The sequence below is a fragment of the Podarcis vaucheri genome, assembly GCF_965113315.1.
Source record: "Podarcis vaucheri genome assembly, chromosome: 11".
NCBI classification, from domain to species: Eukaryota; Metazoa; Chordata; class Lepidosauria; order Squamata; family Lacertidae; genus Podarcis; species Podarcis vaucheri.
In genome coordinates this window covers 19,216,742-19,242,770 of record NC_138749.1, presented here as the reverse complement: position 1 = coordinate 19,242,770, position 26,029 = coordinate 19,216,742, and the positions used below count along the sequence as shown (strand labels likewise).

At 47.3% G+C, this 26,029-nt stretch overlaps 2 protein-coding genes across 10 annotated transcripts in view; one reads left to right on the top strand and one right to left on the bottom strand.

Annotated features, from left to right (window-relative positions):
• The window catches only part of RICTOR (RPTOR independent companion of MTOR complex 2), a 63,784-nt gene extending 62,553 nt beyond the window's left edge, over positions 1 to 1,231 (top strand). For all 3 annotated transcript variants that reach the window (XM_082241753.1, XM_082241752.1, XM_082241751.1), the window contains 2 exons: positions 25 to 163; positions 261 to 1,231. In XM_082241753.1, the coding sequence (XP_082097879.1) occupies positions 25 to 163; positions 261 to 329 (208 nt within the window). In that variant the 3' untranslated portion in view covers positions 330 to 1,231. The remainder of the gene's footprint in view (positions 1 to 24; positions 164 to 260) is intronic.
• A 7,420-nt stretch (positions 1,232 to 8,651) lies between these two features.
• LOC309542874 (oncostatin-M-specific receptor subunit beta-like) overlaps positions 8,652 to 26,029 on the bottom strand; it is a 54,544-nt gene continuing 37,166 nt past the window's right edge. For all 7 annotated transcript variants that reach the window (XM_082241853.1, XM_082241852.1, XM_082241854.1 and 4 more), the window contains 6 exons: positions 24,662 to 24,763; positions 23,027 to 23,188; positions 14,377 to 14,544; positions 13,699 to 13,783; positions 11,616 to 11,664; positions 8,652 to 10,302 (listed from right to left, as the gene is read on the bottom strand). In XM_082241853.1, coding sequence (XP_082097979.1) covers positions 9,868 to 10,302; positions 11,616 to 11,664; positions 13,699 to 13,783; positions 14,377 to 14,544; positions 23,027 to 23,188; positions 24,662 to 24,763 — 1,001 coding nt within the window. In that variant the 3' untranslated portion in view covers positions 8,652 to 9,867. The remainder of the gene's footprint in view (positions 10,303 to 11,615; positions 11,665 to 13,698; positions 13,784 to 14,376; positions 14,545 to 23,026; positions 23,189 to 24,661; positions 24,764 to 26,029) is intronic.

Genomic DNA, 26,029 nt, shown 5'->3' with positions numbered 1-26,029 from the left:
TGGTTTCTTTTTCTTTCTGATTAGAATTAAAGAGAAGTTTCCCCAAGCATTTGATGACATATGCCTTTACTCTGAAGTGTCCTACTTGCTAGCGCACTGTACATTTCGATTACCATCCCGAAGGTTCATACAAGAGCTCTTTCAAGATGTCCAGTTTTTACAAGTGAGTCAAAGTGAAATCTAGCTAATTCTTGATAGGCTTCTAATACAACTTTTGTCTTTTATGCTAATTTACTAACATTCTATCTCGTTACTTCCAGATGCACGAAGAAGCAGAAGCCGTACTAGCAACAAATCAGCAAACAGCTAACCCATCGGCTGAATCCTGACCCCTTGCTTTTTGTGGTGTGGTTAAATATGAAGTCGTCGGTAGCCTCGGATAATAACGTCTAATTGACTGGGCGAAGAGAAGAGAAGCATTCTGGGTACAAGTAACAGAACCTCTCCTCCATGGAACTTGCTTTCCCATCCATCCATCTGAGCCCTATGGGAATTGTTAAAACAATGAAAGTAGCAATTACCAAGATATGCAAGGAGAACGAAGCACTGAACACTTGCACAGGTTTTCATTTCACTTATTTTGAAACGCAGCATCGTAATAATAGAGGACAGCGTGCAGGGACGTGTTGTACATGGTTGGGGTTTTTTTTACTTCCGTTCAGGACAGAGAGTGATGCCTTTTAAACCCTGGATCTCGGAGCACCTAAGGCTCTATCTCCATTGTCACCAATGGAGCTGCTCAAACTGTGGACGTCAGGGGATTAATGATGGCTTTCTATGATATTTTTCCTAATCTTTGTGAAACACTACTTGGAGAATTTCTGATCTCTGAGAGAGGAAGAGAATCCTTAGTAACTTGGGGTAGTCTTAAATTATTTTATTGTTAAAACAGCAAAAATCCTTATTTGTCTTAGCAGTCGGTCTAGTTTTGTTGCAGTTACATGTGGTAATGTGTTAACTGAACCAGTTAAGGAACTTCACTACAGTTTGATTTTTTTAAAAAAAAGAACAAATCACTTCTCAGACCCCTGGGATCAGAATTTCCCTGTACATATAATAATGCATGTTGTTCGGTCGGGTTTTCTACATTAATGCTCATCTAGTATGTAAATTGTCTAAATGTAAACCTTTTAACAAGCATGACTTCCATCAAATAAGGGTGCATACTTTATCAAGAAAAACTAGGAAATATCTACCCATTGCTGCTTTTGATCAGGAAAGAGGCAAGGGGGGGGACCACATTCCATGTCTTTAATTTTTCTCCTTACCACTTAGCTTTTATTATAAACGTGAAAGGTTAATTGCAAGATAATACCAGTAATGGTAGTGAAAAGCCTTAAAGGTGCAATGCAGAAATGAACACTCCTATGCTTTGATCCATTGTTCTTTCACAGATCCTTTGCACAGATGATATGATGGTGACAATATATAGGTCAGTTCTCCCCACACCCTTAGTGTGATTCCTAAATTTCTAGAAGTGCAGACTTGAAACGGGTGCATCTTGTCCCCAGACCGAAAGCCCCCCCCCCCTAGAATCAAATAACTTGATATATGCAAACCTGTACATACAAATGCCCAACCGCTTTCATTACAAAAGACTGACTGTAGTGGATGGAGGTTACTCTGTAATTTCTTGTGTATGAAAATAGTACAGCAGGACTGTACTGGCAATCATATTATGTCCATCCATTCCCCCCCCCCCCCCATTAAACAAATTCAAAGATTTGCTTATCAAGGTGTAATTAGCTCAGTTTTGCATATTTCTTACCGCAGCTTAATCAGTGTGCTAATTCTTTTTGTGGTAGGATTTTGTTCCACGTTATAGAACGTTTTGGATATAAGGATATTTGAATTTTTCATTACGCAATCCACTCTTGGTTAGGTTACCTCCACTGCCATTCCAAAAAAATGGTTTTGCTCCACAACACAGGGAAGACTGCAAAAGTTAAAAGGCCAAACCACCTCTAAGAGTTCTGCTTTCCTTAGTAGGAGACTGGCAAGTGCTTACAGCTGACATCTTTTTGTCAAGCTCCTTTTTGCAGTTCCTCGTGAGCCCTTCTTTCGCTTAGGCTCCTTGCCCTTCCTGTACAGGGCAGATGGAAGAACGAGCAGTTCTTGACCTCTGGAAGTTTTGGATACACATCACCCGAATCCGCTTCTTTTTTCTTCTCCTCCCACATTCACCACGGTGGCTCATCTGAGAGCATCTTCCCCATCGCACTATGGCTTAATTTTGCCAAAGCCTCTTTCTCCTGGCTCGATGAGCTCAGAGTTCATCTCTAGCTTCCGTGTTTTCCTTGCATTGTCTACACTGCCATTCTAGCCTGCCATTGGGGAACAAATAATTTTAAAGGAACAGGAGTTGTCTTGGTGGCGTGCTCATTTTTACTTCTTCTGACTCGATGATGACTTTGGTTCCAAGGAATGTGACACTGGGGGTTGCGGGCATGTAGAGGTTTTGAGACTTTCTTTCACATACGATGATGGCAGTGGAGGGTGGGGGAGGTTGGTGGTGGAAATAAGAATACGTTACCAGATTTCCCCCCATTTGTTGCCTTTGGATGTTAATTGGAAGGTGACAGGAAGGAGCAGAGGGCCTGTAGAGGCAGTTGTTGTTACCTCCCCACCCTTTAACCAGACGTCTTATTTTCCTTGAGCTGTAGAGGAATGTTTGGAGTGGCAGTGGAGGTTCCTTCTAGGAGTTGGCCATTTCCCCCTTCCTATAGTATTACTTGTTATAACTGCTTTCATTGAGTCATGTGGCCTTCACTATAATTTAATTGGTAGAACCCTTTTAGGCCTTTGTAAATGGAGGGTTCCCAGCAAAATTAGTTCCCTCATTCCCCCCTCCCCATTTTCATCAGAGCTCTTTGGAGATTTGGGTGGGGGGCTTCAGCTGAATTAATGTCTACCTATTAACCGCATGGAATCCATTAATCTTATCTGCCAGTATTTACAGATATATCGTTTGGACTTAAATACAACTCCTTTGCAAAACCAAAATGCTAGCTACAGTAGACCAAATAGTGGTGTAAACCCCAAAGGAGTGATGTAGTACTCACGGTTAAAACAGGACAAAAAAACCCCCCTGATCTAATACAGTAGTAGTGAACACTACCTCAGTTAGGATAGAGTAATTAAGACCTATAGATTGCTGACTCCAGCTGGAGTTAATTCATGTACTCTAGTTTACATTTCTGCTTCCAAGACAAAAGGTAGCTGAGGCTTTTTTTAAAATAAATAAATAAATAAATCTATATTTAACAAAATAAATTGTTCAGGTGGTTAGGCTTTCCAACCCAGCTCTTAAAGAAGGGACATGAAAAATGAATAGGGAAAATTAAACAATAAACTTTGATTGCAGCATCTACACCCAGAAAATTCACCACTACCTTTTTTTAAGTGCAAAGAACTCTGACATCCTGACCATCACCAAGAAAACTGCAAAGTAACATCAAGTGAATTTTTCAAGTACATTTAAGGAAAGAAAACATATTTCCGTAAGTGTCGAGGATGTAATAATGTCAGTACTGAGTGTTTCATATATGATACCTTGCGTTTAATTTGTCAATTAATTTGATGTGGCAGAATATATTCTGGAGTGTAACACAATGGGTTTTCATTGAAAAGCTGTGTTTTGAATCGAGTACTCCTTGGCCAGCCACAGTAGCATCTCATTCGGTTGTGTACTTGGACGACCTTTAATCCATCAAGCCAAATGCAAAAGCCCTGAATTGTGAACTGCCGGCTGTTTGACAACCTCATGAGTCTCAGAGATACAGAAAAATCAGAGGGCGGCTGTATATACCTGGCCGATTGCGTTTGGCTTGGAGGATCACGAATTCTACAGGGTAGCCTTAGGTGCTCCTGCACAGGAATTGGGCACCAAGCCAAAACCATATGAAACGTTCCCAGAAAAGGAAACTACGGTGGCTCTTGGGGAAACTCTCAGCATCACAGTTTGAATTATGTGGGTGGTGTGGACCCCTCATACTATGTCCCACTGTTGCTTTTGCAGAGGGGTGGGAACTGTGGGCTTGGCTCAGTGACTTCTGAGAGATCAGTGCATCCGATCCCTGTAGAAATCCTTGTACTAATGATCCCCCTTCTGACCTTGTGAGGTACGTCACAAAGGAGATTCTAAGTGCTTCAGAATGGACCCTTACAGTGCATGGGGGCCTTGTTTAGATGCATCTATCTCTCTCTCGTGCGCACACACTGTCCTGCCCTACTTACTGCAGTAAAAGTTGGACAGAAGGGATTTTAAACAAAGATCCCAAACTTCTCCAGGTCTTTTAGAGGGAAAGGGGAGCATGTAGTATTCTAAAAAGCTGCATTTGAGAGAACACTTTGAATTGACATCCTTTTTCTGCTTTTGTTCAGTGCATTCCAAATATAATTCTGTAGGAATTTTGTTTTCCCCACGCCAGATAAGTTAAGGATTAGATATTGGCTGTGACGCAGACTGTTAGAGCTGAGTACCTCAGGTTCAACACCTCCATTAATACATATGGCAGCAGCCTGATTATGTGATAGGCATAGAAAACCTTTAGCCGTTACTAATCATCAGACAAAGAAGTGTTAGCCCCTTGCAATGTAGGCTTGGATTCCGAGTTGGTCCTCTGCGCACATAAGCAGGGTGATTTCTGCCAATTCCCTCTCCATTTGCCAATGGCTCTCCCTTCTAGTCCCAAAGGCCCCCCCCCCAACTCCCAGGATCATATTTTTTGAAGGGGCAAAGGGAAGGCAGGAAAGCTCAGATCTTTGAACTCAGTCCACAAAAGATCCAAGTCATATTGTCAGATGTGTGTCAAAAGGCCCATACAGTCCTAAAAAGACCTTGTTCATTATATCCGCCATATGGGCTGCTGCTAATTAGGCACCGTCGGTTTCCATTCCTCTAGAATATTTTCAGTATTCTAGAAAATGGGTTGACACGTTCAGAAGTTTGCTTTCTCCGACACATTCTAGAATACTTGCCAGGCGGCAGAGAATGTCCTTCAGTAACTCTTCGAATAGCAGTATAAGGCAGAAATAATATTCTGGAAGCATTTTGGTGGCAGCTCAGCTGCTTGCGTTCCTGGCAGCATTCTCTATATAAAGATTTTGCAAAGCTGATGCCCCAGTTGTGAAGTGAATGTAAGTTTCAGAGGGCATGGGGTCCGACCCAAAGAGAGGCACTTCTAAATTTAGGGCTTAACTCTGGCTGAATATTGCCTTAAACATATTGATCCTTTTTCTTTTTCTTTTTTGCTTTTAATAGGAAAAAAACCCTCTTATTTTGAGTAAAAAAATTCCTTCCAGTAGCACCTTAAAGACCAACTAAGTTAGTTCTTGGTATGAGCTTTCGTGTGCATGCACACTAAGTGTGCATGCACACGAAAGCTCATACCAAGAACTAACTTAGTTGGTCTTTAAGGTGCTACTGGAAGGAATTTTTTTTACTTTGACTATGACAGACCAACACGGCTACCTATCTACTCTTATTTTGAGATTGCCTTCTGTAACAATCCTTGTTACCATACCCTTCCGCTTGCCCTCCTGTGCAGAAAAATGTGACAGTGCTGATGGGCATGTGTTTTCCAGTTAAATGTACCTCACTATTAAATGCTGGCTAGTGGTGATGGGAACATGTTAGAATCCCTACTAGAAATTTTCCTTTTCTAGAAATGGCAATAGCCCTGTCTTTGGTTTTTTTGTTTCGTTTTTTAGACTTCTCAGCGCAAACATCCAGATTTGCTATGTAATTATCATTTTTTAATTCAGTCAAGAATGTGGTTTTTATTTGGATTTTTTTCTTTTGTAAAATAGTTGGATAGCGACGCCACAGCATGCAGAAATTGCACTTTTTTTGCTTGACCTGCTTGTATAAAATAGACACTATTTAATTTGAAAAAATGTAATTTATGCCAAAAAAAGAGAAGAAGAGCAAGAGAACTTGCCATTCTGCCACTGCGTAGGTTAGATTAGCACAAAACGCAAGAAGCTTTGAGGGGGAGGGGCAGTATTTTGTAGGTGTAATTTGTGGGTGGGGGCGGGGAGATGTGCTTGAATAGTGGCTGCCAATAACCCAAACTATGTGTGATGTTAGAGATTATGTAAATTAATCATTCTGAGGAGTGTGAGAAGAGTGTATGAAAAACTTCAAAGCTCATTGTCTCCACCCCATGTGGTCATATTTCCTCTTTTTTTTTCAGTTGACAAGCTGCTACATATTTGGAAGTTATATTGTTTGTAGGTCACTGAATGGACATTGAAATCTGATTTATATTGTATACCTGTAACATAGAAAGAAAGAAAAAGTATTTATATATTTTCTGTATGAATATTTCATTGAGCTGTGTATAATTTTGAAGAGGCTTTGTCCCCAATTGGATCTGCCCATCTGGATTCTTGATCTCTTTTTTGTTTCTCTTTCCTTTTTTGGATTTTTGTTTTGTTTTGTTTTGTACAGTGTGTACAGTTCACATCTATGAACATTAAAAGCCTCCTGAAGCATTATCTTATCAAAGGGATGCATTGTTAATAAAATGGACTTTGAACTTGCTCTCTTAAAGTAAAACGCCTGATGCTTCACCATCTCCGAGCCCCGTTGCACCGTTTGGTCTGCTGGGTACCAAGCCAATCACCTTACTGCAAATTTAAATAAATATTCCTTTCTTTTTTGCAACTCAGGTTTGCCACTGAATTGAGACATTAGCCCTATTCAGATGTTTGCCTGCCAATGCGCGGAGGAAAGTGGTGGAGGGTGGCAGGTCCTGTCTGTGTCCCTGCTCCCGTGTAATTCTAATTTCATTGAACAACCAAGTAGAGTTGTTAATGTTTAGCATTTGTCTTGTCTTTTGACCTTTTATTCGCTGTGGCTTTCTCCCTTCACTCTTCATTTTTAGTTTCGTTCTAAAGCTGACCTGGAGTTTTCCTTTTGCCCACTAGGTGGCATTGTAACCTAATACTACACAAGCTGACTTACCTGGGAGTCAGACCCAGTGGTCCATCTAGTTCAGTGTTGCCCACACTGGCAGGCAGCAGCCGCTCGGGATCTCAGACAAAGGCCTCTCCCTGTCTGGAGTTGCCAAGGGTTGAACATTGGTCCAGATGCTCTACTACCCCTGAACCACGACCACTTCAGCTGTATCTGGGATAATGAATTAGAAAACTGAAGATATTCGCAGATCCTGCTTTATAAGCACAATGCATTTCCAGGGAATGGTTCATTAGGTGAGTGTTCATATTCTAATGCTGGATTTGTTTGATCTCTCCCCACTCCCTCTCCATGGTTTCTTTCTGAAATCGCTACAGCCAAAGGAAATAGGCTTGTCAGACCTCTTGTGCTCACTTTGTCAGACCCCTTGTGCTTTTCCTTCTCTTTGATTTGTCTGATCTTGGTCCCCACTCTCTCTCTTTCCCCTTGGTTTCTGTTCAAAAATGGCCAATGGTGACCCACAAAGCACACAAAAAAGCAAGGAAGTCGACTGTACAGATAAGTGAATCTGTGGAGTGTATAGCAAGGTTCTTTAAGTGCAGATTGGTGAATTTTCAGTTAGCAGGACTTGCATGGACAGTACTATGCAAGTTCTTTATCTGATCCTAGTGCTAATAGCTTCCAGCGGTATAGAGGTCGGAAGAACAAGACTAGTCAACATGGTGCCCTCGAGATAGGTTGTAACTCCCATCATCCCACACCGTTGGTCCCCAGGCTGGCTGGGGCTAATGAGAGCAGCATTCCAACAGCTGGAAGGGCAGGCATTTTTGTTTTGTTTCTTTAAAAATGAAAAGCCACCTGGAAAGGATACGACTTGGGCAAGAAAAGTAGCTGGCGAGAGGAGCCAATTAGATGAGCATTGATTGTTCCCAACCCTAATCCTGCAGAAAGCCATCTAATTAGATTTTAATTTGACCCTGACTTGTTTTTTAGGAGGTAATTTAATTATTGCTTGATTTTATATCATGGTTATAGATTTGATGTCAGCCGCCCTGAGCCCGGTTTCAGCCAGGGAGGGAGGGATACAAATAAAACTAACTTACTTATTTATATGGACCTAGGGATGTGGGTGGCGCTGTGGGTTAAACCACAGAGCCTAGGACTTGCCGATCAGAAGATCGGCGGTTCGAATCCCCGCGACGGGGTGAGCTCCCGTTGCTCGGTCCCTGCTCCTGCCAACCTAGCAGTTTGAAAGCACGTCAAAGTGCAAGTAGATAAATAGGTACCACTCTGGTGGGAAGGTAAACGGCGTTTCCATGCGCTGCTCTGGTTCACCAGAAGCGGCTTAGTCATGCTGGCCACGTGACCCAGAAGCTGTACGTCGGCTCCCTCGGCCAATAAAGCGAAATGAGCGTTGCAACCCCAGAGTCGGCCACAACTGGACCTAATGGTCAGGGGTCCCTTTACCTTTACCTATTAGACTCCTCAGGAACCAAAAGATTGCCCACTCAGTGTCACTTCGCTCTTGAATTTTATGGGCATTTTCTTGCAACACATGGAAAAGTGCTTTTGAAACTCTTCAGGAGTCCTCAAAGAGTTTCAAAAGCCACTCAAGTGGTAAGCATCTGAAGATCTGCCGGCTCCAGTAGAACTGTCCGCAATCTCAGTCAACATTTAAAGGAATCCCAAATGGTATTATTTAAATGCAAAGAAACCAGTAAGGCGCAACTTGGTTCTGGACTGAATTTAATTGGGAAACATACAGCATGACTGGACCAGCCTTGTTGAAAGGTTGCAAGCATTTCCATCTGAATTCCTTAGAAATGTGCATGCTTTTTGTGGAATTCAAGGTTGCGCTATGTTGAATGTTCTGTCTGTGCAAGCATGTCAGTTTACCAGATGGAACAATCCCCCTTCCCTCCTCCATTGCATGTTCTAGGGGGTCTCACAACATCACCACCCCAAGCCAATACAGGAGGAGCACAGAGGAAAGCCCTGTTGCACAAGTGTGAGGCCTTGCCTTCTGCTGATGGGGTTCATTAGGCAAATCCTGACCTAAGAATGGTAGACCTTTAAAAAATATTGTTTTATTTTTACCCTGCTCTTCCACCCCCCAAAAGACTCCCAAACTGGCTTACAAAGATCAGTGCAAAGGGATTCCCTGCTCTCTGTATAAAAGACACAACACAAAAGGAAAAGGAACTGGGAGGGAGGAGGGGACGAACATACGAGCCTTCTTCCCTTAGTGGCTCCCCAGCTGGTTCCTCCCACCATTCCTGTGCCTTCAGCCAGTCCTTGACACCAGCTTTAGAAAAAGCCACAATCTCAAGCCAGCTCCACGCAATGACTTGACACAGAGTGCCCTGGGATCCATAGGATCCAAAACTTCCCCATTCCCCTAACTGGATCAGCCCCAAAGCCATACCAGATTGAAAATTAAGCCATACCATGCTTGATTTCCCTGCCTTTGTGCTCAGTAGGAATGGAAGAGAGAATGAAGAAAAGGTTGCTTCTTTCCACACTGACCAAAAGGAGCCAGCAGGGGCCTGGGTGCGACAGAGTAACCGCCACCAAATCTCTCTCTGCCGCACCGTAAGTTCGTGGCCTAAATGTGTCAACCAAGCCTAACGCAGAAGAAAGAGCACTTTGCAAATTCTTCCAATGAGATTTGCTGTCCCCATTTGCACTATGAGGAGGAGTGTTTGTAAGGATCACCACCTCTGTTTGTTTCCACATTAGGTAAAAAAGGTACAGGACCCCTGGACGGTTAAGTCCAGTCAAAGGCGACTATGGGGTTGCAGTGCTCCTCTCGCTTTCAGGCCAAGGGAGCCGGCGTTTGTCCACAGGCAGCTTTCCGGGTCATGTGGCCAGCAGGACTGAACCGCATCCACCTGTCCGGCTTCAGTGACTAGGATATTGATCTAGAAGCAGTTCCTGTACAGAGCTCAACAGTGTATAGCAGTTAAACACACCATTTCATCATTGGATCCAGGTGTGCTTGCTTTGGACTCTTGGGGCAGCTGGGGTTTGTAAACCAGTGGCTGGCTGGGTTCAACAGAACCCACACTGAGAGGCACGTCTGTTTGAGAGAGAGAGTCTAAATCGCCTTGACTCGTTCCTGGTGGGTGGCTGATAGCGGTGCTTCCAAAACCAAAGCGCTCGAGCGGCTGGTAAGATGTCAGAGGTAAGTTGGGTTTCTTGCTTGCTCCCTTTTGTGATGGTAGAGCCTCGCAACCTTGCAGTTTAAAGTAGCTCCAATTTTCCACAAAAATTGGAAGTGGAGGCTGCTTGCTGACAGGACCTTGACACGTTCCTATCAGCTGTAATTTGCAGGGAGGGGTCTCGCTTATTTCCATGGGTCCGGACTTCACCTGTGGAATCTACAGAAAGCAAGAAAATTAAAACCAGACTCATAAAGCAGAAGATAAAGAGCACTCCCTAAAAAAGAATGGGCTGGATCCAGACTAAAGTGTTCTCCAGCCACTCCTTCCATTTCTGTGGTAGCCGAGCGTGAATTTAAAACATTTGTTCCCCCTCCATTCTCATTACCTTCCAACTCACAGAGAGCAACTTGCTCAGGCAGCTTCCTGCAGTCAAGGAGGTTCCTTGTGCATTTTAAAGGTAAAGGGACCCCTGACCATTAGGTCCAGTCGCGGACAACTCTGTGGTTGCGGTGCTCATCTCGCTTTACTGGCCAAGGAAGCCAGCGTACAGCTTCCGGGTCACATGGCCAGCATGACTAAGCCGCTTCTGGCGAACCAGAGCAGCGCACAGAAACGCCGTTTACCTTCCCGCCGGAGCGGTACCTATTTATCTACTTGTACTTTGACGTGCTTTCAAACTGCTAGGTTGGCAGGAGCAGGGACTGAGCAACGGGAGCTCACCCTGTCGTGAGGATTCGAACCGCCGACCTTCTGATCAGCAAGTCCTAGGCTCTGTGGTTTAACCCACAGCACCACCTGTGTCCCTCTTGTGCATTTTAGAACCCTGGAAAAACAGAGTTCAGGGAAGTATGTAGGGCAAAAGGAACACTGGGCTAGCATATTTGTTTCTACAGCTCCACACACTATTGCCCAACACAATCGGAACAGTTAGGCATGTTTGAGTCCAGCTGGATGTGATATCAGAGGGACTTAACATGACTTAACTCTCATTGGATTTCCATTAAGGAAGAATGGTTGATGAAAATCTTGGAATATGCAGAGATGGCAAAATGGATGGCACTGACAAAAGGTACGATTTTAGAATATTTTAAAGAACACTGGAAACCTTTTCTTGTCTATATAATAAGTTACTTCCCATACGTGGAGTTTGAAGTGTTTCTTAAAATGCAATTGTATGTAATTTGGGCTAGAAACATCAATGTTGGGTGAGGGGGGAGTCACTAGTTTTGCTGAATTGGAATATAATTGTTGAGTAACAAATGTATGGAAAAAAGAATAAAATATTATTATTATTAAAATTCAATTAAAAGCATGACAGCTTAGGGCTTGTAGCCAACTGAAGGGTAACACCAACACAATGACTTTTTGCTGTGCAATGTAACTCCCTGCTCTAAATCTGCTCTGGGGCTTTGGGGGGAAACCCCCAGAACAGATTTAGGGGCACGATGGGCACACCTAAAAGTAGTTGTGCCAGCCTCACTGTTTATAGAGTCCTCTACTATCAGATTTTGATAGTGATTTTATCTTACCTTTAAAAGAGCTGCATCAGGATGGGGGATGTTCAATGAATTCTTCACACTAGAAAAGAAAGGGAGGGGAAAATCAGAAAAGAAAGGCAACTTATTTTGCTGCTTAAAACACAGCAGTGATAAAGTTATTTGTCGTGTCAAAGAACTAAATCCACAGTGGTCTTCTGAGAATCAGCTGAAACAGCCAAGTGCAATTGGCATGTTTGTCCACAAAGTTAGAAATGTACCTGCCCAGGTACGCTGTGCGCTAGCCTCCTTGCTCTGCTCAGAGTAGGTAACTGAAGTTACCTGGCTTATCAGGGGCAGCCTAAGCAAGTTTGTTATTGCCCCACATTTCCTCCAAAGAGCTCAAGGTGGTGAATGTGGTTCCTCCCGTTCCCCCTTGCTGGCCCAACATCACCCAGGTGCCAGGCAGAAAATAACTGCTGCTGCACCACAACTGGCATCAAGCCTTGAAGCAGCACTTAAGACTTACCCTGTTAGAGTTACAGGAGCTGTTCATTCTCCCACTCCTGGGCCATGACCACAGTTCTGAACCATGCACATATATATGTTTACAATCAATGACCATCTCATAACTTAATAAACCAAGATATGAAAAGCCTTTGTGCATGTACATAGCCCCTTTGCTTCAGCCACAGTTTAACCAGGTAGCCTCTAATTAACCATCGTTTCCCATTTCATCTAAACCAGGAAACTATGGTTTGCAGCTGTTCAGGCTCTGAGCCGTCTTCCCTTAGTGGCTCCCCAGCTGGTTCCTCCCCCCTCCCCATTTCTCTGCGTCCAACCAATCTGACACCAGCTTTAGAAAAAGCCAGGAACTCAAGCCGGCTCCAACCCTGGCTTGTACACAAGCTGGCAATTAGTTTTCCAGTTTGGTTGAAACAAGAAACCATGATTAATCAGAAGCTTCTAGGTTTGTTTGTTTATTCACACCACGAAGGGAAGAGCAGAAGGGCTGCACAAGCAGGTAGAAGTCCCATTCACCACACATTAATTCAATCGCAAGATTGAATGTATTGCCCTCGGTTGTACTTGAGGGACAATTCCTACATATTCCACACGAAAAACGCTTATGTCCCTGTGGAGATGGGCATGCGCCACCGATTCGGTGCTGCCTTCTGGCTTGCACTCTTTATAAAGACTTGAGGAATGAGTTTATTACCCCTCTTTTATTGTCCACTCTGGGTCACCCAGCCACTGCCACAGTGTCCTTTCCCTTGGCAGATCAGGAAGAGCAGATGACAGCAAAGGTTGCAAGCTTTTTAGCTGGGGCAATTGGAATAAGGTCCACTATTTGACTGATTCAAGACCCTAAAGTATGTTTTATATAATCGACGTTTTATTTCTGTTCTTTGTATATTGCACTGCTGTTTTGTTGCTATGGCCGATGGCTGATGCAAATAAAAATTCATTTCAAGCTACAACACCCCAAATGGGGTCAGTGGGAAACACAGAAAAGAGAATGATGCATAGAGGGTGAAAGGATCACTTAAGAAAGCGAGGTAGTAGCGGTTTGATGTACATAAGCATCTGTGTTATGTTTTTAACTTCATTGTTATCCCATTTACTGATCCACTCACAACTGGGTCATTCTTTTCTGAAGGGCACTGCACCAGCAGTATTATACAGTGGTACCTCGGGTTAAGTACTTAATTCGTTCCAGAGGTCCATTCTTAACCTGAAACTGTTCTTAACCTGAAGCACCACTTTAGCTAATGGGGCCTCCTGCTGCCGCCGCGCTGCCAGAGCATGATTTCTGTTCTCATCCTGAAGCAAAGTTCTTAACCCGAGGTACTATTTCTGGGTTAGTGGAGTCTGTAACCTGAAGCGTATGTAACCCAAGGTACCACTGTAATCATCTTTTAGAGAGATGGTATGATAGAAGGGAGAGCACACAACCAACACCCTCTACACTTTGAGTGAAAATGCAGAGGGGGCCATGGGGGCTACAGAGCTACAGGACCTTCACTGGAAAGAACTGTATGTGTGGGGCACCCCTACACATGAGGAGAAACCCTGACTGGACGAGGGTCCCTCCTCACATGTAAAATATTAATTTAATGAATTGTGCTAAACTCACCATTCACTTTTCCAGATGCACACAGCAAGTAGGAGCACTGATGGTACAATCACAAGTGGCAGAAGGTTCTGCAGCCACCCATTTCCTGTTGAAGAAAAAAATAAACAGTATTAGGAACAGATGCAGTACCCAGATCACCCAACATTATTGGTTTTCATTAGATTGGTTTTCAGTGCCAGGGGGGAAAAATAGGGCCAGATAAAATTCAAGGAAAATAGGAAGGGTGGTTCTGTAATATGCATGCCAGATGTGGAATTGACATACAATAGACTTTAAGAAGGCAGATGGGAGAGATACCACGGTTGGAAACACTCAAAGAGAAGGGAGTCCAAGATGGAGGGAGTTTCTTAAAGGTGAAATATTGAGGGCACCAATGTAGACAAATCAGTCTTCCATATCAGGGCAGGGTTCGTGACTAAGGACACATCAAACTTGTCTCTCGCTATGTCTCAATACAAGACAACTTCACATTGTCAAAACACAGCAGCTGATTATAAATGACAGAATTCATCAAAGTACGAGCTTGTTCACAATTACCATACACATAAATGCCTTGTTAAAATATGCAAGTAACATTTAATCCTCCAGCCAATGTGCCCAATGATCAGGGAACAACATCTGGAAGCCATCGCATTAGTTACCCCTGCTTTAATAAATTAAGTGACTTTTAAGACTTACCATCATCAGAGAGTGTCAATACTTGTCTGAAGTTCTTAGGGAGAGCTTGTGAGCCGACACTGTAAGCTTTCACTCCAACCTCATAATGTGTGCTGGGCTCCAAGTTCCTCACTGTAAAAGTCTTACGATTTGGATCTTCAATGGTATAGTTGCAATGCACTGGGTGGTCTGCATTCAAAAACAAAGGCAATGGCAGGTAAACAAGTTCCTTTCTTCATTCAAGCTCTTGTAGCCACCCAATATAGAAGAAAAGAGGAGTCTGTGTATTTTGGACTCCAGTTCACATCAGCCCCAGTAAATCTGGCCAATGGTCTTGCAGGATGGGAGGTGGGTGGCTACAAGCTCATCATCTCCATAATATAGAGCCACACAAATGTAGATTTGTGTGTGCATATGATAGAAATCCGAATGAAAATCACAAGGCTTTTTGCTGATGTTGGGCCACCTATTCAGCTACCAGTCACCTGGATCTGGCCTTTCAGCATCATTTATAACTGAGGTGGCCCTTTCACTGACACTGTATGAAACCATAAAAAGCATCCATAATACAGAGCTCAGTCGAAGAAAAATACATGCCAACTCAGGGCAAATAGAAAGTAGTTTGGCATCCAGAGATAGAACTCCAGATTGTTTGCAGTATATAAGTAAGTGTTTTGAACTCCCAATGGTTTAACAGCAACAGTGAAAAGACTTCCACCCTCCCCAAATTAGACTGATCAGGGAGATGGATGAAATCAGGACTGTAAGAGACTGTGTGATCAGAGGTGCCCTGTTTGTTCTAAGCCCATGCACACCCCACCCCTGAACCAAGACACAATTTCGTACCTGGGGCAGGTGGTAGAACCAAGAGATGTACAATAACAGAACTACATTTTCCCCCTTCTACCTATTCCTAAATGACATTTGACGTAGTAATCATGTGCCGCACCCTATTCGAGCATCATAAAAGGTAAAGGTAAAGGGACCCCTCACCGTTAGGTCCAGTCGCGGATGACTCTGGGGTTGCGGCACTCATCTCACTTTACTGGCCGAGGGAGCCGGCGTACAGCTTCCGGGTCATGTGAGTAGGACTGCACAGAGTACTCCCCCCCCCCCAATGAACCAAGTCAACTCTACCCTGGCAGCTGAGCATGTGGTGTAAACATTTGCAGAAGGGGGAGCATGGTAGTAGGGCAGCGCTGTGCAACTGCCCCCACCTGACAGTGGTGTTTACCTGAATGGTGTGTGTCAGAGCTGCTACCAGGTCCCAGCTCACATAGGACCACGCCACACAGCGTCCACTTTAAAAGAGTCTTTATTGAGTTACAGGTTTCATTTCCGAACTGCAGCGTGCAGCTCTACACCTTCTGCTCTAGGTCGGCGAAGACCCGTCTGAGTCCCCGCCTCTTGCACACCAGCTTAATACCCTAGCCTTGCTCCACCTCCTTCGCCTCTCCCTACGTCTCTGGGTCCTTCTGCCCCCCTGGGCCTCCTCCCTTCTACTCTCCTCTGACGCTGACCCCCCTGATCCTTCTGCCTCCTTGCGGCGGGCTTTAGGACCTGGCTCACTCTCCGGGCTGCTTACTGCTCCAGCTTCCGCTGCATTTGAACTTGGCGCGCGCGCCCAACTCTCTACTTTCCTCTTAACCGTTGCCTCGCTCTCTGAGGAGGGCGTGACCACCCCTGACTCGTGCCCTCCCTCCTGCTGACAGCCTCCGGAACCCGATGCCTGGCTACCTTCCTCCCTGCTGCTCTCAGTCTTGAGCGTGGGTCCCGACTTCCAGCTGCTGCCGCCCTCAGTTATGAGCGTGGGTCCCGACTTCCAGCTGCTGCTCTCTGAATCTCCTCTGTTCCCTTCCTCCTGGGGTGTCCCCCCGGATCCCCCCCTTGCTCTGCTCACTGGGGCTCCCTTTTGGGAGTCCTCTGACTCACTGCTTAGGCTTGGAGATCTCGGGTCGTCATCATCACTCATTCTCCCTTCGGCTTCCTCCCCCTCGCTCTCTGTTTCCACCCTTCTCTGCGTCTCTGCTTCTGAACCCCTGACATCCATCCCCCCCTCGAAGCCCCCCCTTCCCCCCTCCCCGCTGTCAGGTGTGGGTGCTGGGCGCTCCATCATCATGGGAGGGAATGCTGGATACAGGTCGCTCCCCGTGGGTGGCCGCCAACTGAAGACCTCCGAGTCTTCCCCCTCGCGGTCGTCGACGTTGACTTGTTGCTCTTCCATCTCTGTACCGCCGTGCTCGAACCCGAGGTCCTCCCCGAACACGTCCATGTCAGTCTCTGCGTCGGTCGCTCGACCTGGCATCTCCAGCCACTTCCTGCGCCATCGCTCCTCTGGTCGATCGTCCCACCAATACGAGTTGCCTGATGCCGAACCTGCCGGTGAACCTTCTGGGGAACGGGTGCTCCGTGCGGGTTCCCCTTCTGAGTCGAATCCATGGAACGTGCTGGAAGAAAGTGTGGGTGTGAACAACCAGTCGTCGAAGAAGCTCGCTGGCATGGGTTTGTGTGGGAAGAGGGCATGAAACTCGTCCTTGAGCAGGGGTTCCTCCAAAGCGTAGTCTGGTACCCAGCTATTGGCGCTGGCCCGGGTGCCCTCTCTGGCTAAGAGGTATTCGACTCCCTCTTCCCCCCATCTGGAGTCCAAAATCTCCGTGACCTCGTTGATGTGGTCCTGGTGCTTCACCTCCCGCGTCTCCGTCCGTTCCCGGAGCGGACTTGGCGCCGTCCCTGGCTCCTGGAACCTGTGAGGTGCCTTGTAGGGAGTGAGCACCGACCTGTGGAACACCGGATGCATTCTGGAACCCTCCGGCAGCGCCAGTCGGAAGGCTACCGGGTTGATCTGCGCTTCGACTTGGTACGGACCGATCTGCTTGTGCCCCAACTTCTTCTTGGCAAGCGACCTGGTCGGCACTGCGTGGGCTGCCAACCAGACCCAGTCTCCCACTTGGATCACTTCGCCAACCCGCCTGTGCTTGTCAGCTTGCACCTTGTAGGCGTGCTTAGCTAGCTCCAGCTGCCGTCTGAGTTGATCGTGGACCGCCTGCAGCTCTGACGCGAACGCGTCCGCCGTCTGTGGTTCTCCTTCCCCCACTCTCTCCAGTCCCGGGAAGGTTCTGGGATTCCTCCCATTGTTGGCAAAGAACGGCGTCACTCCTGTGGACACGTGCTTCGTGTTGTTGTAAGCGAACTCGGCTAGCGGCAGGTAATCCACCCACGTCGCAGGCTGTTGATTGGCATAGCATCTCAGGTACTGCTGCATGATGGCATTGACCCTCTCTGCTTGCCCGTTGGTCTGCGGGTGTCTTGCTGATGCCAGATTGACCTTGACATTTAGAAAACCCATCAGCTTCTGCCAGAAAGACGAGATGAACTGGCGTCCGCGGTCGGACAGGATAGACCGTGGCAGGCCATGCACTTTGAACACGTGATCTATGAACAGTTTGGCGGTTTGTTCCGCCGTGGCCACCTTCGCACACGGAATGAAATGTGCCATCTTGGTGAACAAGTCCACCACCACTAGCACAGCTGTCTTGCCTCTCGAGCTGGGTAAATCCGTCACAAAGTCCAGGGCCACCCTCTCCCACGGTTCAAACGGTGTTTGCAGCGGTTCTAACAGTCCCGCCGGTGGTCTGTGTACCGGCTTGGCCCTCTGGCAGGTGTCGCACCTCGCGACGTAGTCCGCGACCTCTCCTCTCAGCCTGGGCCACCAGAAGTCTCTCGCGACTAATTCCATCGTTTTCTCTGTGCCAAAGTGACCGGCCGTGGGTGCGTCGTGCAACTGTTGCAGTACCTTGGCGCGAAGGTCGTCTCCTGGTACATAGACAGCCCCTTTGCGTAGGAGCAAGCCGTCCCGCACCTGGAACTCGTCCGTGGTAGCCGTGCCTCTGAGCAGTTCCGCCATCTTGTTTTGCGCGAATGAGTCGTCCCGCAATGCACGTCGCACCGCATCCAGGTCTACTGTAGCTGAGGCACACGCCCACGCCGTCGGTGCGAAGATGTGCATGGCCGCCGCTGGCGTCACCTCTTCTAGGTATTGCGGTTTTCGGGACAGTGCATCCGCCATGATGTTGGTGTCGCCTGGGACGTACTCTATTCGGAAATTGAAGTCAGCAAAGAACTCCGCCCAACGTATCTGCCTCTGGTTCAGGAACTGAGCCGTGCGCCAGTGCTCCAGATTCTTGTGGTCCGTGCAGACCTGCACCGTGTGCTTGGCGCCGATTAGGAAGTGCCTCCACGCCTTGAAAGCTGCATGAATGGCCAGCAACTCCCTGTCCCAGATGGTGTAGTTCTGCTCCGACTTGCTGAGCTTTCTGGAGTAGAACGCTCCCGGCCGCCACACCCCCTGCGGGTCTCGCTGCAGCAGGACAGCTCCCACGGCTCTGTCTGACGCGTCTGTCTCTACCCTCAACGGTTTACTGGGGTCGATATGCAGCAGTTGCTTCTCCGATGCGAAGAGATGCTTGAGCGCTTGAAAGGACTGTTCCGCCTGCTCCGTCCAGATGAATTTCTTTTTTTTGGAGCTGAGCGTGTCCGTAATTGCTGCCATCTGCATCGCGAACCCCTTGATAAACTTGCGATAGAAGTTGGCGAAGCCGACAAACCGCTGGACCTCCTTCCGGTTGCGCGGGCTTTTCCAATCCAATACCGCACGAACCTTGGTGCTGTCCATGGCAATCCCCTTGTCCGACAACTTGTATCCCAGGAAATCCACCTCCGTCGTGTCGAACTGGCACTTCTCCAGCTTGGCGTACAGTCTATGTTGTTGCAACCTGCTGAGCACCTCCCTCACGTCTCGGTCGTGAGCTTGCTGCGAGTCAGAGAAAATCAGGATGTCATCCAGGAAGCAGACGCATGTCTTGTAGAGGAGTCCCTCCAACACGTGATGCATAAAAGCTTGAAAACAGTGAGAGCCATTTTGTAATCCAAAGGGCATAACTCTGTATTCGTAGGTGCCCAGCGGTGTGAACATGGCCGTCTTCCACTCATCGCCCTCCCGCATGCGGATGAGATTGTACGCCCCTCGCAGGTCCAACTTGGTGAACACGCGTCCCTTGCGCACCGTCGCGAGGAGGTCGTCAATCCTGGGCATGGGGTAATCAGACGGTTTGGTCATCTGGTTCAAAAGGCGGTAGTCCACAACTAGTCTTTTTTGGGGCGTGTCTTTCTTTTTCACGAAGAAAACGGGACTGCCCCCCACTGCCTTGGACTCTCTGATGAAGCCACGCTCCAGATTATGCTCGATGAACTGTTTGAGTTCCTGCATTTCATCTTCAGACATGGAGTATAGCCGCCCCTTCGGCAGCGTCGCCCCCGGTAGGAGGTCAATCTTGCAGTCATATGGCCGGTGAGGGGGTAGCTTGTCCGCCTCCTTCTCGCAGAAGACCTCCAAAAAGCTCGCGTATTTGTGGGGGACCGCTTGCAACGTTCCCAACTGCAGTTGTGATTCCTCCTCCTCTCCCTCCCGTCGGGGCAGGATGCAGTGTTCTGCGCAATAAGAGGAGCCGAAGATCAGTTGTCTCTGGTACCAAGCCAGTGTCGGACTGTGCCTGTCCAGCCAACTCATGCCCAACACAATGGGCGTGTCCGACAGTTGGGTGACATTAAAACTGATGACTTCCCTGTGGTTGCCAAGGCGCATCACCATCGGTGGCGTCTGCTTCACCACCTGCCCCCCTAGCAACTCTCTGCCATCCACTGTGACGACTTGCAGGGGCAGAGTGGCAGGCAATAGCTGTATAGCGTGCTGCTCCACAAAGCTCTGCGCTATAAAGTCTGCGTTGCTTCCAGAATCCACAGAAAGCGGCACTTCGATAGTGACGCCGTCGGGTAGCTGGAGAGATGCTGTGAGCTGCACTACTGGTTTGGGTGGGAGGGGATCCGTGGGTTGCAAGATTGCTGGGGACTGCTTCACAGATGCGTCTGGCTGGGCCCCAGTGCCTCCGTCTCCAGCCAGACATCGTCGTTTCCCTGCTGTGGTTCTCCTTGCTGCGTTGCTGCAGTCACCATTGCTGAGGCTGCAGTGTGCTTGTGGAGCCTCCGGGGACACTCCTTCGCCAAATGGCCTGGATCCTCGCAGATGTAACACTTCCTGTTCCCTCTAGGAGGCTTCGCTTTCACTGCTGCCGGTGCTAGGGCTCTGGCTGCTGACTGAGCCCTTGCACCTCCAACCTCCATCGGTTCCCCTCCCCCTCCTGGCGGAGGTGTGGATTGCGCACGCGCTGCTTCCCTCGGAACGAAAGAGAAACTTCTCGCTGCTTCGCGCCCTCCACGTCCTTCATCTCTGCACCATGGACGTTCTTCCAGCCTCACCCCCACAGTCAGCGCCCTTTGGACTACCTCCTGCGTGCTTCGGGGCCTCTCCCCCCTTGCAATTTCATCCTTAACCGCTGAACTTAGACCCTCCCAGAAGAGGTCTCTGACAGGGGGCGAATCCCGATCCCATTCTAAAGCACTGACCAGCGCAAAAAATCGGGCGTGATACTGCCGGACGCTCGCCCTCCCTTGTTTTAGTCCATGAATCTCCCGTCTGGCGAGATCCACATCAATAGTAGACAAAAAACACGCATCCATCGCTTTGATAAAGGCATCTGCATTCTGAAGCGCCGGATCTTTATCCCTCCACAAATTGCGCAGCCAGGCTTTGGCATCCCCATGCAAATGGGACAATATGAACCCCACCTTCTCTTCCTCATCTCTAAAGTCTTTTGCCAGCAGTTGCAGTGCGCACATTACGTCTGCTCTAAAATTAGGGTACTGTTGCAAAGTCCCATCGAAGTGAGCCACAAGCCCTCCTGCTCTCCGTGCCAATCCCACGCCCTCCGGTCTGGGTCCCGGTTGCCCTTGCTTAACAAGCATTTCAAACCTGGCGTGTAGGTCTCTGTAGGCGGCTGTAGTCTCCTCCTCCCGTTTCTTGGAAGCCAATACCTCTGAGGACAACTGGGTCACTGCCTCTTGCAGCGCGGAGATCCTCTGTTCTTCCGTCATCTTGCTAACCTTTGTGAGCTCGCTTACAGACCCCCTCTTCCTCCCCTAGCGGCTTCTGCTCCCGCTGCGAGGTTTCAGGTTTCTGAAGCTTTGATGAGACGGGTCTTACTGTCAGAGCTGCTACCAGGTCCCAGCTCACATAGGACCACGCCACACAGCGTCCACTTTAAAAGAGTCTTTATTGAGTTACAGGTTTCATTTCCGAACTGCAGCGTGCAGCTCTACACCTTCTGCTCTAGGTCGGCGAAGACCCGTCTGAGTCCCCGCCTCTTGCACACCAGCTTAATACCCTAGCCTTGCTCCACCTCCTTCGCCTCTCCCTACGTCTCTGGGTCCTTCTGCCCCCCTGGGCCTCCTCCCTTCTACTCTCCTCTGACGCTGACCCCCCTGATCCTTCTGCCTCCTTGCGGCGGGCTTTAGGACCTGGCTCACTCTCCGGGCTGCTTACTGCTCCAGCTTCCGCTGCATTTGAACTTGGCGCGCGCGCCCAACTCTCTACTTTCCTCTTAACCGTTGCCTCGCTCTCTGAGGAGGGCGTGACCACCCCTGACTCGTGCCCTCCCTCCTGCTGACAGCCTCCGGAACCCGATGCCTGGCTACCTTCCTCCCTGCTGCTCTCAGTCTTGAGCGTGGGTCCCGACTTCCAGCTGCTGCCGCCCTCAGTTATGAGCGTGGGTCCCGACTTCCAGCTGCTGCTCTCTGAATCTCCTCTGTTCCCTTCCTCCTGGGGTGTCCCCCCGGATCCCCCCCTTGCTCTGCTCACTGGGGCTCCCTTTTGGGAGTCCTCTGACTCACTGCTTAGGCTTGGAGATCTCGGGTCGTCATCATCACTCATTCTCCCTTCGGCTTCCTCCCCCTCGCTCTCTGTTTCCACCCTTCTCTGCGTCTCTGCTTCTGAACCCCTGACAGTGTGAGATCAAAGAAATGCAGGATCAGGGCACAACATGGGCACACCAGAGGAGCTAATCTGACATTCCTGTCAGCACATGTGTGCAGCCCCGGACTCACCGTGACCCTTCACTGTCCAGAAAAATGTTAGCAACACTGCTGTCAGGGAAGGAGGTGTGTACAACTGTGCACACAAAGCAGTGTTAGAAACTGTGAAAGCTAGGAGCTAAATGGCACCTTAAACCTAGGTTATGGGCGCAACAACGGACTGTCTAGGCGTGCTTTTTTATAACAAGAATCCAAAGCTGAAAATTAATGAACTGAAGCTAAAATATTATGTTCATTTTTCATGTGGTCTAGTCCTTCCCCTGCCAATCCCCCTAATATTCTTAAGAGGCTCTCTTCTTCAGTTTTCAGAGAGTAGTTGGAAGTGGGGAGGCAGAAAAAGGTCCTCCTTTCCTTCCACTCTGCAGTTTCAATCTGAAATCTTCGGTGCAGTACTGCGCCCAGACCTCAGAATCTGCTTGTGCTAATGAAATTCCCTGTCATAAAATGTGCCTAGAACAATGAGAGTTTTGAACACTGACACAAAGCCTTCCATGTGATCTGGCACCCTGAGCAATCAGCTGGGATACATGAAGTCCTCTCAACGTGTTGGTCTTGTATGTGTGGACAGAGAGGGAGTCCACACATGATGATGGGGAAGTGGCTACTTGGTACAGAGCTCCCCTGTTGGTTTTAAACATGGGTGTGTTGCCTGAACACCCCCATGTGTTCTGGGTGTTGAACCAATTACCTGGAAGTAATGTGCAGTTTCCATGTTCCTTTTTCACGTAAACATAGTAACCTCTGATAAAACCTGGGTGGGTTTCATTGAGATGGTCAAATTCCCAAGTTAGGGTAAATGAATGGGAAGTCACTGTGTGTGTTTCCAGATTATCAGGCTCGTGAGCTGGGTCTGGAAGAAAGGAGGTTGATAAAATGGTTATGTGCTTCTTGGACTGCTAATCTTTGACCTTGGCTCCATGGTCAGATTTCCATTTCTAAGTTTGCATTTTGAGAACATCACCAGTTTAAAAGGAAACAAGGAAATTGAGCCAACTTTTTCTCCGAAGTCCTCACTATCTTTAGAACTGTGCAGAATAGTCATCTCACCCCTGTTTCCCAAGACATACACACTCTAAAAACCCCCAACTTAGGGTCAAATCTCAGGATTTCACCTAGACCCTGTTTTTCAAGTTTCTTTCTGGTAAGAAACTCTGTTGTTTTACAACATCAGCACCATACAGTGGTCTGAAGGCACACTATGTAGCAACCTGGCTGAAACTAAACAGGGTTTCTTTGGGGAGCGGGTAGCACATAGCCTCTTGCATACTAACTTGAGTTCAATGGGGAAAACACAGGGTATAAAGGCAATAAATAAAGGCAATCTAGACAGCATCTTAAAAAGCAGAGACATCACCTTGCCAACAAAGGTCCGTATAGTTAAAGCCATGGTTTTCCCAGTAGTGATGTATGGAAGTGAAAGCTGGACCATAAAGAAGGGTGATTGCCAAAGAATTGATGCTTTTGAATTATGGTGCTGGAGGAGACTCTTGAGAGTCCCATGGACTGCAAGAAGATCAAACCTCTCCATTCTGAAGGAAATCAGCCCTGAGTGCTCACTGGAAGGACAGATCGTGAAGCTGAGGCTCCAATACTTTGGCCACCTCATGAGAAGAGAAGACTCCCTGGAAAAGACCCTGATGTTGGGAAAGATGGAGGGCACAAGGAGAAGGGGACGACATAGGACAAGATGGTTGGATAGTGTTCTCGAAGCTACCAGCATGAGTTTGACCAAACTGCGGGAGGCAGTGGAAGACAGAAGTGCCTGGCGTGCTCTGGTCCATAGGGTCACGAAGAGTCGGACATGACTAAACAACTAACAACAACAACAAAGGCAATAAATAAATGCACTGAAGCATGCACTTGCATGGGCTACAACCAGCTGCAGAAGATGCTTCCACAAACACTCTGAGAAAAACTCATTAGTATGTGATTCAGCACATGCTTAAGTGTTCTACTGAGTGACCCAACTCCTTTGGAATTTGCCTCCTGTTATAATAATTACAGAGACCGTGGCCTCCTACTAACTATGTGGCCATGGGCACACTTTGGACACAGCTGCAGCTATTCTGGTTATAACACCAGGGGCATTGTTTGCCAAATAGCAGGGTTCTCCACACACAAACCTGACAGATATGTCTAGCTTCTGTCCAGCAAGCAGTGTTGATACAACTCACCATGCTCACTGGAACATGTCCATTGCTTGACTTCTGAAAAAAACAGGGGGTCCACAGTACTTACTGGGAACCACTGCTCTAGAACTAGTTTTCAGAACACTTGTTCAGCACATCATTTTCAATGTAGTCAAACATCACCACTGGCTTACCTGATTCGTTAAGATATTTAGTCTTCTTTTCCAGTAAATGGGCTCTATCATCTATAGTCCCATACACCCGGAAAGTGTATCTCACATGAGATTCGAAAGCATCTAGAACATAATACATTTTAGGTAAGTATCTCTAATTAGCGATTGAAGTCGTATTGCATTTACTGATCAGAGCAAGCTATCAACTGAAGGATATGATATTTAATTAATGGAATGAATAGGAATGAGTTGAAACTGAATGTGTTTTTGCACATGAGGAATTTGTATCCATTCTCCCTTCAGCTGTCTCTCACATTCCCCCATTCATATACATAAATATACATCCAGTCTCACTATTATTCAATAAATGTATGCACCGTGTCATAGCATCAAGCCATCAAAGTGCAGCGTGCAAGACAAAATCAAAACACAAAAAAACAGAACTTCTGGAACCAATCAAATTATTTCAGTAAACCCTAAGAACAATTAAACCATATTTTGATACTCTTAAAAAAGAATAAAACAATTTATGCAGATATATGGATGAAACAACAGCTGCACCCATTCCTGGACAGGGATAGCCTCTCCCGTGGTGATCCAGGGATCAAAAACCTCACATTTAGTTTACTGTAATGCACTCTGTATGGGGTTGCCCTTGCACTTGGTTCAGAAGCTACAGCTAGTGCAAGATATGAAACTGGAGTACTGAGTGGTTCATCAAAGTACACCTGCATTACTCTTAGTTTTTAAGGATCTGCAAGCCACACAGGTCACTTGGGCCTCTAATAATGATTGATTTGCTCCCAAACCAGTGCTATTTCTCTAGGAAAAGAGGTGCCAAAACTCACCATGAAGACCTCCCTTGTTCTCTTAGAATGGCAATGGCACCCACCTGAGAGGTGCTGGAACAGAGTTCTGGCAAGTTTTGGCTGGGAAAAAAGTCCTGTCCCAAACGATGTATCTGCTCCAGCAGAAGGAACGCAACCTCATCCAGCACAGGCAGACATTTGAATTCTTGGACCTGGGAACCACCAACCCTTAAGATCTCTGTCTTCTCAGCGTTCAATTAGCTAGCCCTCATCCAGCCTATTTTTGCATCTAGGAAGCAGTTCAGGACATGCTCCTGACTCAGAAAAATACATTTTACTCCAGACCTTATGACCACTCCCCTAGCAGATGTTAAATAGCATTGGGAAGAATATGATGCCCTGAAACACCCTGTAGTTAAACTGCCAGGAGGCAAATGCTACTCTCTGGAACCATCCCTATCAAGCCATCTGCCCCCCACCTATAGGGACAATCCAAGGGAATACTACAGTCAATGGTTGGTGTATGTATGTATACACACACACCACTGAGTTATTGATAAAAATTGACAGCTTCCTCACT